General features: G+C 44.7%; 1 protein-coding gene across 9 annotated transcripts in view; it reads left to right on the forward strand.

Annotated features, from left to right (window-relative positions):
* FAM13C (family with sequence similarity 13 member C) overlaps window positions 1–17,262 on the forward strand; it is a 134,539-nt gene that overhangs the window by 84,456 nt on the left and 32,821 nt on the right. For all 9 annotated transcript variants that reach the window (XM_082407452.1, XM_082407454.1, XM_082407451.1 and 6 more), the window contains one exon: window positions 8,271–8,355. In XM_082407452.1, coding sequence (XP_082263578.1) covers window positions 8,271–8,355 — 85 coding nt within the window. The remainder of the gene's footprint in view (window positions 1–8,270; window positions 8,356–17,262) is intronic.

A 17,262-nucleotide genomic window follows, 5' to 3' on the forward strand; every position in this document is an offset into this window, starting at 1 on the left:
TTTCCATTTTGACTCTGCTTTCCTATATTGACCTTATCTTTGGGTTGACTCCTCTCTAGGGACACACTGTTCTTACAGCTAGTAATTCCAGGGTATATTAGTTTTCTATTACTGTGAAACAAATTCCCAAAAGCTTAACAGCTTCAAACACCCATTTATTAGCTCACAGTTGTGTAGGTCATAAATTTGAGTAGACTCCATTGGATTCTCTGCTCAGGGTCTCACAAAAATGAAAACAAGGCATTGGCTGTGATGGACTCTTATCTGGAGGTTCCAGAGAAGAGTCCATGTCCAAGCTCATTCAGGTCATTGCCTGAATTTACTTCCTTGAGGTTGTAGGACTGTAGACCCCATTTCCTTGTTGGTCAGCATCTGGGGGGTAGCTCTCAGCTTCTAGACGCTGCCTGCGTTCCCTCTCACATGGACCCCTTCATCTTTGAGCCAGCAGCACCAAATCCTTCTGTGCTCCAAATCTCTGTGTTGTTGTATTCTGCCAGCCGGAAGAAACACTCTGCTTTTAAAAGGCTCACCTGATTGGGTCAGGTCCATCCAAGCAATCTCTGTATCCTTGGTCACCTGAGTTAGGACTTTAATTATATCTGCAAAATCTCTTCATAGCAGCATCTAAATTCATGTTTGATTGAGTAAGCAGGGTACAGGAATCTTGGGGGCCATCTTTACGATTTTGCCTATCACACAGTAGAAATGGAGTCCTTTCTAGATCCATAAAGTTCCATACTTGAGTCTCATTTATCTGGCTTGTGACTTGTAGCCCATTCTTGAACCAATCATTATGACCTTGGGAAACTATTGAAGTCCATTCCATGAGTTGAAAATGAGACATATTCTATTTTTCGAAAATCCACGTCTTATCATGTAGAAAAGCTCAGAGTCCTGTATTAAAACGTGAGTTTATAGAACTGTATTATTCTCTCCCAAACATCTTGTTTTTATTGTTTATTTAATAAAGTAAACATATTGAGGATATCACAAACAGGTAAAACTAAGTACACGACTCCCTCTTCCTTGGTTGAAATCAAATCATCTGGCTGGAAGGAAATTTGGTTTTGGTTATCATGTGTGGTGGCAAGATTGCCCTTGTTTAAGAAAGAAGTGCTGCTATTATCAGAATAGGACCTGGATCCTCTTGTCAACAGAGGACTACTTGAAGTGAATAGCTTGTTCTCTTATATTGAATCTCTCCATTGGGTAGTGCAGGACAGTGAGGGCTGACCATCCTGAGGAAGCTGGGATGGGCTGAGCAGAGGTGTGCTGGTCTTCGGTTAGACTTGGCTGCAAAGCACACTGGGACATAAGCAACACAGGCCCCACAGGGATTAGCCAAATGCCCAGTGTCCCTAGGGATGGGGTGAATTTGGCGTTTTTTTGTAGCCATCACCATTGGAGGAAGTCCCACTTCTTTTGGCAAGAACATCCAGAGGACGGCAGCAGCAGTTCAGGAGGTAACACTGCCTTGCTTCGGAGCACCCCATACTTTATACTTCCTGATGTGGAGGTCCCGTTCCAAGGAGGTGGGTACCAGGGCTGGAGGCCAATGAGGCTGTCAGAAGGCTGGAGGTCAGGGAAAAGCTATTGTTCCTGGGACAGGTAGAGCTAAACAGGCAACCAAGGCAGCATTTAGGGTGGGTCAAGTCCCTAGGGAATAGGGCAGTATTTCTCAAAGCATGGACCTTGGACCTCCTGCATCTAAGTGACCCTGCCCCAGGCCACAGAATCCGAGTTTGTCCCTGCCTGGGAGCGTACATCTTTAACAAACTCCTCAGTGATTCGTAAGCATTTTAAAATTTCTGAACCAGGGCAGCAAGGAGGCTTGAAATTGGATACTCAAAAGGGCCTCCCAAGTACTGCCTAAAGGGTCCAGGCAAACAAAACTAATTTTCAATGGCAGGTTTTTTATGGTTGGCTCCTATTCTACTCATTGTGCTGGGTACAGCCGTGAACAATGGCAGCATGCTTCCAGCCCTTCTGGAGCTGGAAAGAGCCAATAAACAAGTAGAGAAATAAATAAAATTCTATATTATAGTGAGTGTTGGGAAGGAAAAAAACAAAATGCTAAAAGAGACATTGGGGGGCCCTCTTTGGATGAGGTAATCAGAACTGGCTCAAGATTTGATGGAAATTTGACTGTGAAGCAACTACAGCTGAATTCAAGGCCTGGGGAGGTAGGGGCAGGGGGCAGATGGAAAGGAGGGGTGGGGTGTGTGCGTGTGTGTGCGTGTGTGCGTGTGCGCATGCGTGTGTGTGTGTGTGTGTGTGTGTGTGTTGGGGTGGAGCCTACACAGGAAACAGGAAAGCTCTGGGAAGAGAGTGGTAAGTAGAAATGGGGTTGTTTGGGGACCCTGTTGTATCCTCAGTTTTGAGCAGATTTCCAGTTTGATTTTGCCACAGAGAATCTATGCACAGTTCTTGGATAGATAGAGGGATGGGAGAGGGTCGCGAAACCTCTTCACAGAAATTAAAAGTAAGCTGTCTCTGCTCTGCAACTGGTGAATTGCACACAAAGGCATCCTAAAATAGTATTCCACCATCGAGCCTGTGTGGGTGTTCTCCACTCCAGCCAACTAAAGTGGGGCCCGGTAATTGTAGAGGAGAGAAAATGAGTAGTGTATTTTCTAAAACAAGTCACGTATTTTCCATTATGTAAAAGAGAAAAATTAGTTTGTAGAAAACCACACCTAGGTTTCACGGACGTCTCTCTGGTTTCTTTGATGACCAGATGGGAGAACTGGGGAAGCAGAGGTAGGCATTGTTCTTCAGAGGATCCATCAGCCTTTGTTCAGTTTTCCTGCAGATCGTAGAGACCCATTCAGGGAGACTTTGGATATAAACCTGGAAAAGCCAGCTGGCTGGCCTCAGGGAGGGGCTGGGGGCAGCCTGACAGGGAGCAGGAGGCCCCCCCACCACCACCCAGCCCCCGAGCAAGAGAAGGGCCGGAGGTAGCACTAGGGCCACAGGGGTTGGCTGCCCTTCATTTTTCTATAGGGGTAAAGCTTATTCCTGCATAAAAGGTCACCAAGTCAGGCAAGGTTGGAGAGTGAAACAGCTGCTTGTTCACTCCGTCTGCGGGCTTGTGGTATCTTTCCTCCATCACCCTATGACAGTAATAACTGGCATTATTGTTTGATTTGTTTGCTTGTGTAGTAGCCATCTTCCCACTAGACTGGAGCCCCACGAGGAAGGGGCTGACATCAGTCTCATGCTCCAGAGCCCAGTGTATCTCTTTGTGCATTGAGAGCTGCCAGAGCCTGGGAGCTGCACGTGTGCTGGTACAGCTGCTGGGGGCATGACCCTCACGTGTGTGGTGCAAGCTGTGCTCCAGCCTTCTCAGGGGAGGCTCTGTGGGGCTCAGCCCTGATGGGACAGGCTGGATTCCTCCTGCTGCCCACTGGAAGGACCTGTATGTGACAGTGGCATAGATTGCTCATAGGTAAAGCCTCCAGCTTCCCCTGTTGTGCGTTCTCTGGTCACCAGGCTCCATCCCACACAGGGCGTCCAAGCCTCCACTCTCTGTCCCTGTGCTGAGGAACAGCAGGTGGTCCTCAGGTAAGGGGTCAGTGAGGGATGGGGAGGGACATAGTTGATGACAGTTGGTGTGCAGAGTTTCTTCCATTCGGCCTCCTGGTCCTCAATTCCAGCAGTTTATGTTTTCCCTTCTCCTTGGATGTCTTCTTGTCCCTCAAGACCTTCATCTCCTCTCTCCTGTTCCATTTGCCACTCTGTTCTCCCCCATTCCTTTAAGCTTCCTCCTATCTGGTGTCTGAGAGAGGAACAAACCGGCCGTGCAAATGGATCTCCTTCGATGCTCGGAGCGTCGGTTCAGCTTCAGTATGAGTACAAGTGAGGGAGGAGGAGGGCGGGGAAGATGGGTGAGAACCACCTGTGACTACTCCCAGTGGTAACTGGGTCTCAGCATTACACCCCGCTCTCCGGGGGAGCAGAGAGTCCTCTGAACGTGACCTGACGAGCTCCTCTGCAGTGAAATTCTTTGCTGTTGATTTGTGTTGTGTGAACACGTGGTTCAGTTCCACAAACACCTTCCAAGCGTCCGTTCTGTCAGGTTCTGTGCACCAGCCTCAGTACACGGACATGTTTGCTTTTCTTTCCTGGAAAGTTGGAAGGGAACTTTCAAGTCACGTAGTCTCAGGTCCTTCCTGGGCAGATGCAGAGTGAGGCCCTGGGAGTAGAGTGATGAGTCAAGGTCAAGAGATGCTATGGGGTCTGGCCTCCCACACCACCAGCCCTCTGCCCAGCAGCCCCCAGGGTTTGGAGATGAACATAATAACCACGGAGTCCAGTGCTTGAGTGTTTCCCACGTGCTGATGCTGTGCAAAGTGCTCTGTGTGCCTTCCCTTGTTTAACTCTTCGAGCAGGTGCCACTGTCACTGTCATTATTGCCTCTTTTTATGCATGAGGAAATTAAGGCTTAGAATAGGCAAGATTCTTGCCCCAAGTCAGCTGCATAGTATGTAGCAGAGATGGCCTCTGGTTCGGTGTGAAGACCGTGTCTTCCCCTGCTTTGTAGAATCTACAAGAGCACGTAGAGTTTACAGAAGGTGGCTGGTTCCACGTCCTCCCTCTAAACATAGAGAAGGACTGGTTTTCTTTCTTTTTTACTTTTTGTTTTTTAAAATTGTGGTAAAATAGATATAACATAAAATTTAACGTTTTAACCATTTTAAAGTATACAGTTCAATGGCATTAAGCACATTCACATTGTTGTGCAACAATCACCACCATCCGGCTCCAGAACTTTATTTATCTTCCCAACCTCAAACTCTGTACCCATTAGACACTAACTCCCTTTCCTTCCCCACCAGCCCCTGGCAACCACCATACTACTTGCCATCTCTATGAATTTTACTGCTCTAGATACTTGTCCTTTTGTGACTGGCTTATTTCACTTAGCATAATAGCCTCAAGGTTCATTCATGTCGTAGCGTGTGTTAAAATTTTCTTCCTCTTTAAGGCTAAATAATATTCCATTGTATGTATATATCACATTTTATTTATCAGTTCGTCTGCTGATGGACACTTGGGTTGCTTCCGCCTTGTATTAATCTGCTAATACCCTATTAGGGCTGCCATTAAAAAAAAGATACCAGAGACTCGGTGGCCGAAACAGCATTTATTATCTCACAGTTCTGGAGGTAGGAAGTCCAAGATTAAGGTGCCGGCAAAATTGGTTTCTCCTGAAGCCTCCTCCTTGGCTTGCAGATGGCTGCCTTTTCACTGTGTCCTCACACGGCATTTCCTCTGTGTATGTGCATCCCTGGTGTCTCTCTCTCTCTATAAGGGCACTGGTCATATTGGATTAGGGCCTCACCCTTATGACCTTATTTTACCTTAATTGCATCTTAAAAGCCCTGTCTCCAAATATAGTTACATTGGGGGTTAGGGCTTCAATATATGAATTTGGGGGAGACAATTCAGTCCATAATACATTTCTTTTTTTTTTTAAATTTTTTTGGGTTTATTTATTTAGTTATTATTTATGGCTGTGTTGGGTCTTCGTTTCTGTGAGAGGGCTTTCTCTAGTTGCGGCGAGTGGGGGCCACTCTTCATCGCGGTGCGCGGGCCTCTCACTATCGCGGCCTCTCTTGTTGCGGAGCACAGGCTCCAGACGCGCAGGCTCAGTAATTGTGGCTCACGGGCCTAGTTGCTCCGCGGCATGTGGGATCTTCCCAGACCAGGGCTCGAACCCGTGTCCCCTGCATTGGCAGGCAGATTCTCAACCACTGCGCCACCAGGGAAGCCCCATAATACATTTCTTGGTTATTGTGAATAATGTTGCCATGAACATGGTATACAAATATCTGTTGGAGTCACTGCTTTCAATTCTTTCAGTGGGTTTGCTGGATCATACAGTAGTTGTGTTTTCAGAATTACCATATTTGAGGAACTGCCTATTTTTAGAAATACCTATTTGTGGAACCACCATACTGTTTGCTGTTGCAGCTGTACCGTCTTACATTCTCATGGCGCTATTTCTTAATTTTCAGAATAGTTTTGCTCTTTTTGAGAGGTCGCTCCAGTCACTCCAATGTCCAAAGTCCTTCAGTAGGAAGCTTGCCTGGAATCATTCTTTTTGCTTCCCAGATGCTTGGGTAGTAAATCTTTCCAGAAACTTGGTGCCCTTGCTCCTTCTGTACGTCCTGTCAGTAGCCTTGGGCTCTTGCTTCCACACTTAGCTTCTGGGAAAACATCCCAGAGAGGAAGAAGAAGCTATAAAAAAATGGCCTGGTGTCAGGCAGATGCTTCATCCCAGCTGTGCGCTCCCAGGCAGCAGCCCCCAAGCACAGGGAGGTTTGAACTAGGTCCTGCTCCGTCTCTGAGCTGAGCAGAGGAGGGGTCCTGAGCCTGCGAGGGACCTGCCACTTTCCAACTGGCCGAGAGACAGCAGATATAAGACATTCCTCAGTGAGCAGCTGTTTTTTAAAATTTTTTACTTATTTTATTTTTTTAAACATCTTTATTGGAGTATAATTGCTGTACAATGGTGTGTTAGTTTCTGCTTTATAACAAAGTGAATCAGCTATATATATATATACATATATCCCCATATCTCCTCCCTCTTGCGTCTCCCTCCCACCCTCCCTGTCCCACCCCTCTAGGTGGTCACAGAGCACCGAGCTGATCTCTCTGTGCTATGCGGCTGCTTCCCACTAGCTATCTGTTTTACGTTTGGTAGTGTATATATGTCCATGCCACTCTCTCACTTCGTCCCAGCTTACCCTTCCCCCTCCCTGTCTCCTGAAGTCCATTCTCTACATCTGCGTCTTTATTCCTGTCCTGCCCCTAGGTTCTTCGGAATCTTTTTTTTTTTTTTTTAGATTCCATATACATGTGTTAGCATACGGTATTTGTTTTTCTCTTCTTAGTGAGCAGCTTTTAAAACACTGCTGTGGGTTCATATGTACTCACATCAACAGCATGATGAGGGTATATGTGCGGGGAGGGGTTGGGACGTGAGGAGGTGCGGGGCGGGGGTGTGTATGTGAGGTGAGGTGTGAGGGTGTCAGGGCACGAGGGGCGGGGTAGGGTGTGAGAGTGTGAGATGGGAATGAGGGTGTATCTGGGGCGGAGTGTGTGTGTGATAGGGTGTGTGTGGACCAGGGGCCGGGGGGGGTGTGTCTGGAGTGGGATGTGGTGTTGGTTATGAGGGTGTGTGGGGAATAGGTTATTGAAGGCGGGCTGTCAGCAGGTGCTTGGGTGCGTGTGTGCGCATGCGTGTGTTGCAGGGTCAGAGCAGGGAAAAGGACGCACGGCTCTGCTCCGGGTAGCCCCCCACGCCCCACCAGGAGCTCTGGGGCCTGCAGAGCTGCCCTGTCGCAGGGGACTGGGGCCCCAGCCAGGGACTCGGCGTGACTCACTTTCACCTGGTTGGGGGAATGAATTTGCCGGGGCGTCTGCATCACGGCAGCATACGTGCGTCAGTCTGTCTGACTTTGCCCTTATTAAGAACCGCGGGAGGAATTTAAAATGAGAAAGGAGGAGGGGGAGTGGGGAGTTTGTGCTGGCAGTGATGAACGGTAAACTGCTTCTCCCTCAGTGGCTGGGTCAGACTAAGGGACCAAGGTCATCTCCCTCCGTCCCTCCACTCTGTTCTTGGTAAAAGGCAGCTGTATCCATTCCATGTGAGAAAAGTAACTTCAGAAGACACACGTACAGACACACACACACACACACACCCCTACACACCTACAGGCACGCACACCCCCCACACGCAGATGCAGATAAGGGAGCCCCGAAGCACCTCCCAGCTGCCAGGCGGCCTCTGCAGCAGTAACTCCGTGCACTGCGGGCTTTTATGAATGGTAGCCTGGGAGGGGCCTAATGTCATTCGCTCCTGATGTCAGCACAATGAATGAAACACTTGCAAAGCGTAAAGGCTCAACCACTGGGGAAGCAGATACCTTCTCAGACTGGTTCTCCGGGTGCAGTGTCTCTTGCTGACGAAATCACCAGTCCTGTGTGTCACAGATAATCAATATACGTTAGGATTGATATGAAGCAGAAACAGAGACTGCCTGTGGAAGAACACGCCTCTGATGCTGGCACAACCAGCCCTGCCTGAAGCAGCTGAGGCCGAGACCCCCTTCCTGCCAGGCGCCGGAGAAAGGAGCTGCAGACCTAGCGTTGCTTCAGGATCTAACTGAGCCAGCCCGATGTTCTGCTTTTGCTGGCAGAATCCCTTGCTGAAGCTCCAAGCCCTGGAAACTGATCTGTGCTCTGCCTTTTTGACACACCAGGAAGAAGCCGCTCAGGTGCACGGAGTCAAGGATCCGGCCCCAGCGTCCAGCCAGAGTGCACCTGCTGAGGGGACAGATGCCACAGGTAAGAGCCTGGGCTCGAGGGGGCGGGGTCCCCGTCTGTACTCTCAGGGTAGTTCTACCTCTTGCTGCTTCCTCCTAAACCTGGCCCCGTGGGAAACGGCGCCTGGTGCACCGGGGAGCTGAGAGGGAGCAGGAGGCATGAAGATGTGCTGGAATCTAGGTCTCCCTCTCTAGCCGGGGGCCAAGAGTCAGACTTCCAGACGTGGTGTCAGGTGAAAAGCACCCATAATAACTGGTCTCCGTTTTCCTATTTGGTCTCCTGTGACACACAAGTGGCATGTTTATACATCACTGGATTTAGATCATCTGTGCTGTCTTGAGACTCAGCTCATGATATTTCTGAGGGATTAGGGGAGTCTCCACCTCGCTACTTCGTTTCTTCTGTTAACTGCTTGTAAGATGATCCATCAGCCCAGGGAAGGTGGAGGTGAGTGACACAGCTCCTTCCGATCCTACATTGTCTTGTTCTGTCTCATTTTTTTAGCATTAATTTCTGTGTTGAAAAGTCTCAAACTTGGGTCTCATTTGGCTGTTAGTTCCTCTAGTTTTAATCTCGGGGATAGTAGGTTGGTTAGCAAGCAGAAGGGAAATCAATGCTCCCAGGAAGACTTTGATGGGAAAGAAATACTAAATTTATATGGGAAATGAGAGCACAGCTTATCTTTTGTAACACCAGTGGGTCACAGGTTTGCACACTGGTTTCTGAGTGGATGGTAGAAATAGGCTTAGGTGAGCTTGCTTCATGAGATGTCCTTTATCTCCAGGAACTGAAGGAAGAGATTTACGAAGGTAATCTATATCTGTACCATTAGCAATAGTGCATCGAAGATATTACTGTTTAAAACAGACCCACATGGTCTAAGTAGGCAAAACAGCCATCTCCAGTGTTTGAATATGTATTAATAATAGTGGCTAATGATAGCTAGTAATAGTAGCTACTATTATTATGGAAGACTTTCCGTGATCCAGGCACTGTTCTAAGCACTTCGTAGCTATTAATTTAAATCCTTAAACCTGTGAAATAATACTATTCATAGTAAGGATGCTGAGGCCTAGTGTGGCCCTGCTGGTAAGTGGTAAATTACTTCCCTATGGGTGCAGGTGGCCAGTTGGCTGTCCTTGTCGCCTGGTGAGCTCCTCTGCTCTGTTGGCCATTGTGTTTGGATGAGATGCAAATACCATCAGGTAGGAGCCAGTGTCAAGCCAGTTAGGGATTTGAGTCAGATTATTAGACAATGCCCTTCTTCTACCAACCCCATATTCCACACCCTGTAAACAACATACAAAACACATAGAGAAGTCCCAAGCCAAATACAAATTAACTTTTGAATTATCTGATGCTTTGTATAGCTTCACAAGTATCTGGCAAAGACTGTTTAATAAAATATTTGCTGCATGTTGGATATGGAGATACATATATAGATATATACACACACATATACATATATGTGTGTATATACATATTTTATCATGACTTTTATGCGTATGTGTCTTATTTTTTCCAAAGGTCAATAACAGTTTTACGTTTTCTCATTCTGGATGGACAGGGTTTTGAATAAACTTATTAACACATCCTTTATAAAATAGAAATATGTACTAAGTTTATGTAGGGATCACCCACACAAAGGAACCATCAATATATTCCATGTTAGGTGTCAAATGGCAGAAATGGGCAAAAGGCTCTTTCTAGAGGAGGCCTGTAGGCTGGATGCTGGATTTTCCAAAATGTAGGTGAATCTGAGATATGCCAGGGTCCTTCCAAGAGAGTTTATGAAAAAGAGAGGTTTCCACTCTGGGGTGTGTTTGTGTGTGTGTGTGTGCACGTGCACACGTGCGCTAGGCAAGAACAGCTCCTGCAAGTTTTCAAAGATAAAACCCATCCTGATGTTTTTGGCCTTTGCAGAGCTTATGAATAAGGAGTCTCGTTTAGCTAAAATGACTGCCTGGGAATTGATGCAGGGAAAGTGAAGAAGTCCCAGCCTCTATTTTGGACCTTGGAATGCTTTATTTGGCCCATGTTTCACTGTAATTTTATTAAAAAAAAAATACCTTTGACACAATCTATAAACCACCTACTAGATGTTTTCAGGGACCTAAGGAGTTTCTTCATTTGGCAGGAATATTGCCAAAGTGATAAACATTTGAAAGAGGCTTTCACAGTTCAATTTATGGGATAGTGAGGTCTCATTGGCTTCCAAGACACACTCTTCTAGGAAGGCCATGCATTTTCTAGTCCACGTGTCCTCAGAAGGGAGAAATTTATGCTCATATTAGATCAGCTGTTCTTAACTCAGAGCCTGTGAATGGATTTCTTGAGTGATCTTTGAACACCTGGAAACTATAGTTCTGTGTGTGTGCATAAAGCCCTGATGATAGTGTGATTGCATAGATGAGCACAGATACCGTAAGTCTGTAAAAGATGACAATAACTTAAAAAAGTATTTTTTCTCTTAAAGTCTAGAATCTAACCCTGAGCCTTGGATGTCTATAAATATTGGATTAGTAATTGTTGATGTTAATATTTGGTATAAGAAGGACAAAATCCAACAAGGGATTTTTACAGGAATATCTGGATATAATATGCTATTAATTAACCATTCAAATCAAACATTCAGAAATATAAATTGTGATTTAAGTAGGTTTCAACCTTACTTTCGACTTGATTTAAGGCATGACTTAAGTAAAGTTGTTTAACTTTTCTTTAAACATCAAGGTTAGATTTTTAATTTTTTAATTAATTTTAATTTTTTTTTTTTTTTTGGGCCGTGCCACACAGCTTATGGGATCTTAGGTGCCCAACCAGGGATTGAATCCGGGCCCTCGGCAGTGGAAACGCCAAGTCCCTAACCACTGGACCACCAGGGAAGTCCCTAAAGTTGTTTAACTTTTGCAGGGGGCATCTGAAATGCTGGTCTGAGCAAAGTACCGTATTCTCTATGTCTTGAGATCAAATATTGTGTTTTAACTTGCGTTTACAGGATACAAAGATTAGTCTCACCTAGTAAAATGCCTGAGATGCTCCCTTGTTCTAGAAATCCAATTACAAACTGCACTTGCAGCAAGAGCAGATTTTATGGCACCCCGAAGGGACACTGTGTTCTAGAGAGCGTTCTTGAAGCTTCCTGCACATCACAATTATCAGGAAGCTTTTATACCTGGGGATTTTCAGTCCTCATCTCTAGACAGTCTAGGGTTGGAAGTCCTGGAATCTTTATATTTCATAAACATTTTTGAGTATTGGGAGCCACTATTTAAGTGGACAGTGTCTTGAATTAAGAGAGGAAGAAGGTCAGGTTCTCTTAGGTTTTCTTTGACTCAGTTTCATCAATGCGAAGAAGCTCACAGACCACATGGACTTATACCTTAGGGTCTGTGACCAGTTGGCTCAGTCCATTTACTTCAGGAGAAAGGTGCTCAAGCTAGAGCTCAAGATGGGTGGGATGGGGACAGGGACGGATCTGAGGGATGCAGAGGGCTTTGGAGAAAAGCGATACAGAAGGTACCAGCTGCAAGGCAGCTTTGGGACTGTACAGAGGGTAACCATCTGGCCCAGTTTTAGCATGAAAAATTCCACATGCTGGGAAGTCCTCAATTCCAGGCAATCCAGGACAGCTGGTCACCCTACCTGTAGGTTGCAAACTGCATAATGCGAGATGGAAACCCACATGATAGTGAGACTCAGATCCCTCTAACTGAATCAGCAGCCCTCTCTTACTGCTGAAGCAAACGTTTCCACCGGACATTAGTAAGCATCTATTCTGGTGTTGTTGATGGGAAAATGGAATGAGGATTGTCTTTTCACTTGCTTGTCATTTTCAATGTATGTACGAGGACCATTTGACGTTGCTCCCCATGACTAAGCATAGTAACCCCTGTTCTGTCTGAGCACAGGTGACGGCATTTTTAGCAAAAGCTGTCACTGGAGATAACTGAAGACTTATTACTGTAAGTAATAATTCTAAAGCAATACCTAATTAATTATTTTATTATAAAATCTTGACTTTCACATTGAACTTTCCATTTGGGTAAAAGCCTTGTTGCTAACGTTGCTTGACAACACTAATGTAGGATATCTAGGTACAGTCTATAATTATTCCCATAAAGAATACTGTGTGGTCTGTAGGTCTCTTCCTAAGGTTGAAGTTGAACCTGACCTTCTCTGTCGTATTTTAAGACACTGTCTACCTGACCAGATGTTCCCAATTACTTGGCAGTGCTTATTAAATGTACAGATGTCTGGGCTCCCCACCCTAAGATGCAAAATTAAAATGTAGAGATGAGGCCTGAAACTTTCCATGTTTGAAAAGCCCCCCTTGATGATTCTGATGTTCAGGGAGATTCAGGAACACTTTGTAGAACTCAGTACCCTCCAAGGGCTCCACGAAAGGTGTTTTTGCTGCAGGTGCAGTTTATAAGTGGGTTTCAGGAACAGGGAGCATCTCAGGTCTCCTTCTAGGTGGGTCTGATCATCCGCGTAATGTCTCATCCTATCTGGCAGCAGCCCCAGACAGTCTTTTAAAGTCAGTAAGAGGGAGTCTACATTACCTCAGCGTCAGAAGTACCCAGACTCCAAATGTCTTTTAGAAATTTTATACATTGAGTTTGTGTGTGTGTGTGTGTGTGTGTGTGTGTGTGTGTGTTATTTCTAAATCCTTCTTGAACCTTTTTATGTTTTTAGTATGTAGCACTGGTTGCTTTCACTAGAAAATGGCTATCACTGTAGAAAGTAGTACTTCATCTTGTCCTAAATTGGTTCCTTTAAAACAGTGGTCAGTGGTTTTCAACCTGGGTGTTTTTGTTTGTTTGTTGTTTTTGTTTTTTTGCCCCCTTCGGGACATTTGGCAATATCTGGAGACATTATTTTCTTGCCACAGCTGGAGTGTGAGTGCTACTGGCATCTAGTGGGTGGAGTCCAGGGGTGCTGGTAAACACCCTGCAATGTACAAGACACCCCTTGCCCCTAACACTGCCCCAACATATTGTTATCTGGTCCAAAATGTCAAGAGTGCCAAAGTTTAGAAACCGTGCTTTAAAGGTCTTTCAATGAATAATATCAACCTTAGCTAACAATAACCTCTTCATTTGCACGAGGCGTTGTTGCATGAATTTTCTTACCTTATGGCCATAACCACCCTAGGAGGAAGGTGCCATTATTATCCCCAGATGAAAGATGAGGAAATGAACTTAGGGAGTTAATGTAACTTGTGGGCGGTCCCACAGTACTGAGAGGTGGGGGGTTGGGAGGAAAGGGGAGGAGTTGGGGGAGTTTCCTCAATCAGACTCCGTGGTCTAAGTGTTTCACGCGATATCATTTGCCATCCTGTCTAAATGTTAAGTCCACATGATTCTAATATTCTAGAATCTGAAATTAAGCCCAAAGACAGCCTATGTGCCCTCTGTATAACTAATAGGTTTTAAAGTCATTTTAAAAATCCATCCCTGACTTTGTTTTGTTAGACTGGAGGCCTCTAGATTTGTAGTTGATTAACCTATTGCAGCTCCTCTGTTCCTATAGTCATTTCAGCTCCTCTGATCTTAACCATCTCTAGGCCCCTGTGCCTTTCTTGATGTGTATTTCCCTGACCTGCATAGTGTTTTCCAGATGGAGTCGAAGAGTAGAATTTTGTTTGTAAATATGGGCATAGGTCCTATACTTTTGCAAAGTGATACTCTTGGGGGAAACTGCGCAAAGCGTACAAGGGATCTGTCTGTTGTTTCTCACAACTACATGTGGAACTACAGTGATCTCAATAAAAGGTGAATTAATACCTAAAAAATATGGGCAGCGGGAGTGTTTCATAATCTAGTTACAAAGTAATTATGCTTGTTGGATTGCTTTCCATACTCTTCCTAGAAATGTACACCATCTTCTAGACCTTTTTGTCATATCAGTATAGTCTATAAGAGCTCCAAAAATCCCATTTCCCATAAAACTAATAGTTTAGTGCTTCTTACGTGTTAAGTGTAGGTGGCTTAGTTTTGTCCGGCTGAAGAGCCTGCTGGCCCACAGTGAAGGTCATCTGCCACTATACAGTCTCCTCATGGTTTGTGAGCTTCTCCTGTGGTTGCTTTGCATTTTACTCTTTGAAAAATACTAACGTCATCCACAAACTCAGACTTGTGACTCTACTTCCACTTTCATTGTTATTTCTGAAATGTGAAATAACATTAATCCAGGATCCATCTGCAAGGATTAGTACTGACACATCTGTCGTCAAGACACTAATTCAGCTCTTTCTTTGGGGCATATTATTAAGTGAATATGTTTTTTTATCCATTACAAAACATTTAGCCCAATCATCATTCGGTTTTGTTTATAAATAACTCTTGGTATGAACACCATGCCATAGACTTCTTGAAAGCCCAAATAAATTGTATTCATTGGCTCTACTTTGTTCAGAAACATAGCTCTTTGTAGAACTTGATGTGCTCGTTGGGTGATCTTGGACAGGTTATTTGACCTCTCTGCCACAGTTTCCTTTTCTTTAAAGAGGGAAAAAGATAGTATCTATTTTTTAGGGTTGTTGTGAGGATGACATAGCATAATACCTATCAAGGTCTTAACACATCACCTGTGGTAAATGCTCAGTAAATGTCAGCCATCATTATTTTAAAAGCTGGGCATTCAGAGCTTATATGCCTTTCCTCCAGTTGATAATGCTTGCATTTGTCTTTAAATGTCTATTCTATCATAATTTCTAATGACTTTCAAGGTGTGGAAATGACATTTAGTACTGTTTATTCTCTAGGTCCTCTCTAGAGTCCTGCATTTGATTGACATTACACTAGTTCTCTTAAGCAAAAGGTATTTATAACAGCGATAATCTACAATGCTGATGGTTGAGTAACTACCTCTTATTAAAGGTGAAACTACATTTGTTACCATAAAATCGATCCTGTGCTAAACCTATGACATGACAAACTTGGCTGGAAAAGATCTTTACTGTTAGTAATTCTTCTCTGATGCTTTTATCGCCATCTTCATAGTTTCTGAAAGAGGGAGCTTCACATTAACCCCTTGTTTTCCAAAGAAAGCATTTTAAAAAATGATTTCAAAATTCATAGATGACAGTATAATTCTCTGATGCCATTTCTATAACTGCCTTATAAGGAAGGAAAAAATCAGTCCTATGGCCTAAACCACCAGGTGATTATTAAAAAATTTTTTTTTTGAATTCAGCTGTTAAGACAGGCCAAGGACTGTGGTGTATGTATTGTCCTATTTGTCTTTGCCACACTTTTTACAAAGGATTCTGAGTGTGAAGAGGCTCATCTGGCCAAGGACCTAATAGTTGTTAGTAAGTGGCATCTTGGACCAAGCCCAGGGCTCTGACTCCATAGCCCAGGCTTTTAACCAGTGGGCTTATAGACATGTTAGTTTTTTAATTAATAGATTTTATTTTTAAGAGGTTTTAGGTTTATAGAAAATCAAACATACAGTACAGAGAGTTCCCATATGCCCCCTTTCCCCTGCACATAATTTCTCGTATATTACAGTCATTTAAAAACCTTTCTTTCTGGTTATTCTTTCATGCTTATGAAGGAGAGTCTAGAAGTGATCAGACAGTTTGCCTAGATGCTCAGTGTCTGACACTGCTCTGAACAGCCCCCAGGCCCAAAGTGGACAACCTCTTCTGACTCTTCCAGTAACCTAGAATTATACTTTTCCATGTCTCCATGTGGAACTGTGGGTCCAACTTTTTTTGATTCATTTTTCCTTACTGACATTGAATGAGCCTGTGAACGTACGGCCTGCATCGAAGGTTAGAATTTCTTTCTGTAGTGTTCCTGTTTGCTTTGTATATAAGTTCCCTTTTGCTTTTCAAAGCACGTCTGCTCGTAAATGAAAACCCTCTTTTGAAAATGGCTCTTGTTACCTTCCTAGCAGATTTTTCTCAGCTTTCCCGCTGAGGTGCTCAGTTGCACAGAAATCAACTAGAAGACACGGAAAGTTGTTTGGGCTGAAAAATGATCAGCGTGCCGGCACCCAGCTTTCTCTCTGTACCGGCAGGGTGCGTCTGAATCTTGGACACTATCATGGGTGATATTTACTCTTTCTTCCCCTTCCCCACCCTCACAGCTTAGCTGAGCGCTTGGCTCCTCTTTTGTGACACAGGGAGGGGAAAAGAGGTTTTCAGAGATCAGACACCATCGGCCATTTATTTCCCTTGGTTATTTCTCAATGGTTCTTTGACAGTGTGCATATAGGCAAAGAAGTTAAGTCTTGAATAATCAGAGGAAAGTGTAGACATTCCTGTAGTCGCTCGGTAGATTTGTCTAGAAGATCATTTCTTCTTTTCTCCCCAAGTGGTGCATTTGGTTTGGTGCTGTGTAGAAGCTGCTTCCAAAAATATGAATGATCCCTGCCTCATATGTGCTTCTCCAGAACAATGCAAAGAATAGACTTCTTCCCTTTCCCCATACAACAGAGATCTGGCGACCTGACCCTGTCCTCCGTGTGGCTCACACTGCTGTAGCCCACAGCACGGTTCTGAGCTCTGGTAGAAGTCACTAACGTCCGAAGACCTCAGTCTGCCTCGGGCTAGAAGTTTGCTTCCACCACATGTTTCCTGAGAACGAACTCAGCCTTTGTCACCCTGCCGCGCCTGCCTCCTCACCCACCCTCACCATTGTGGTGTCTGTGTTTCTCTTCTTCTTCTTCCCCCACAGCTTTCCGGCTGCTCCTCTTTCTCACCCACTACCTTGCCACTTTGTCTTCCTCTGTTTCCATTCAATCTAGTGGTCTCTACGCCCTCCTTTTCCCTTGGCACTTTACTTTGCTAAGCCAGTTTCCATGTGAAATGAAAGCGTATTTAAGATAGTTATTGAATTTCATCTAGACACTTAAATTTATTGAATATCACTATAATACTGAAAATTTGGGTGAGTTCAAATCGTTTACACCTCC

The sequence above is a fragment of the Balaenoptera borealis genome (assembly GCF_965194805.1).
Source record: "Balaenoptera borealis genome assembly, chromosome: 10".
NCBI lineage: Eukaryota > Metazoa > Chordata > Mammalia > Artiodactyla > Balaenopteridae > Balaenoptera > Balaenoptera borealis.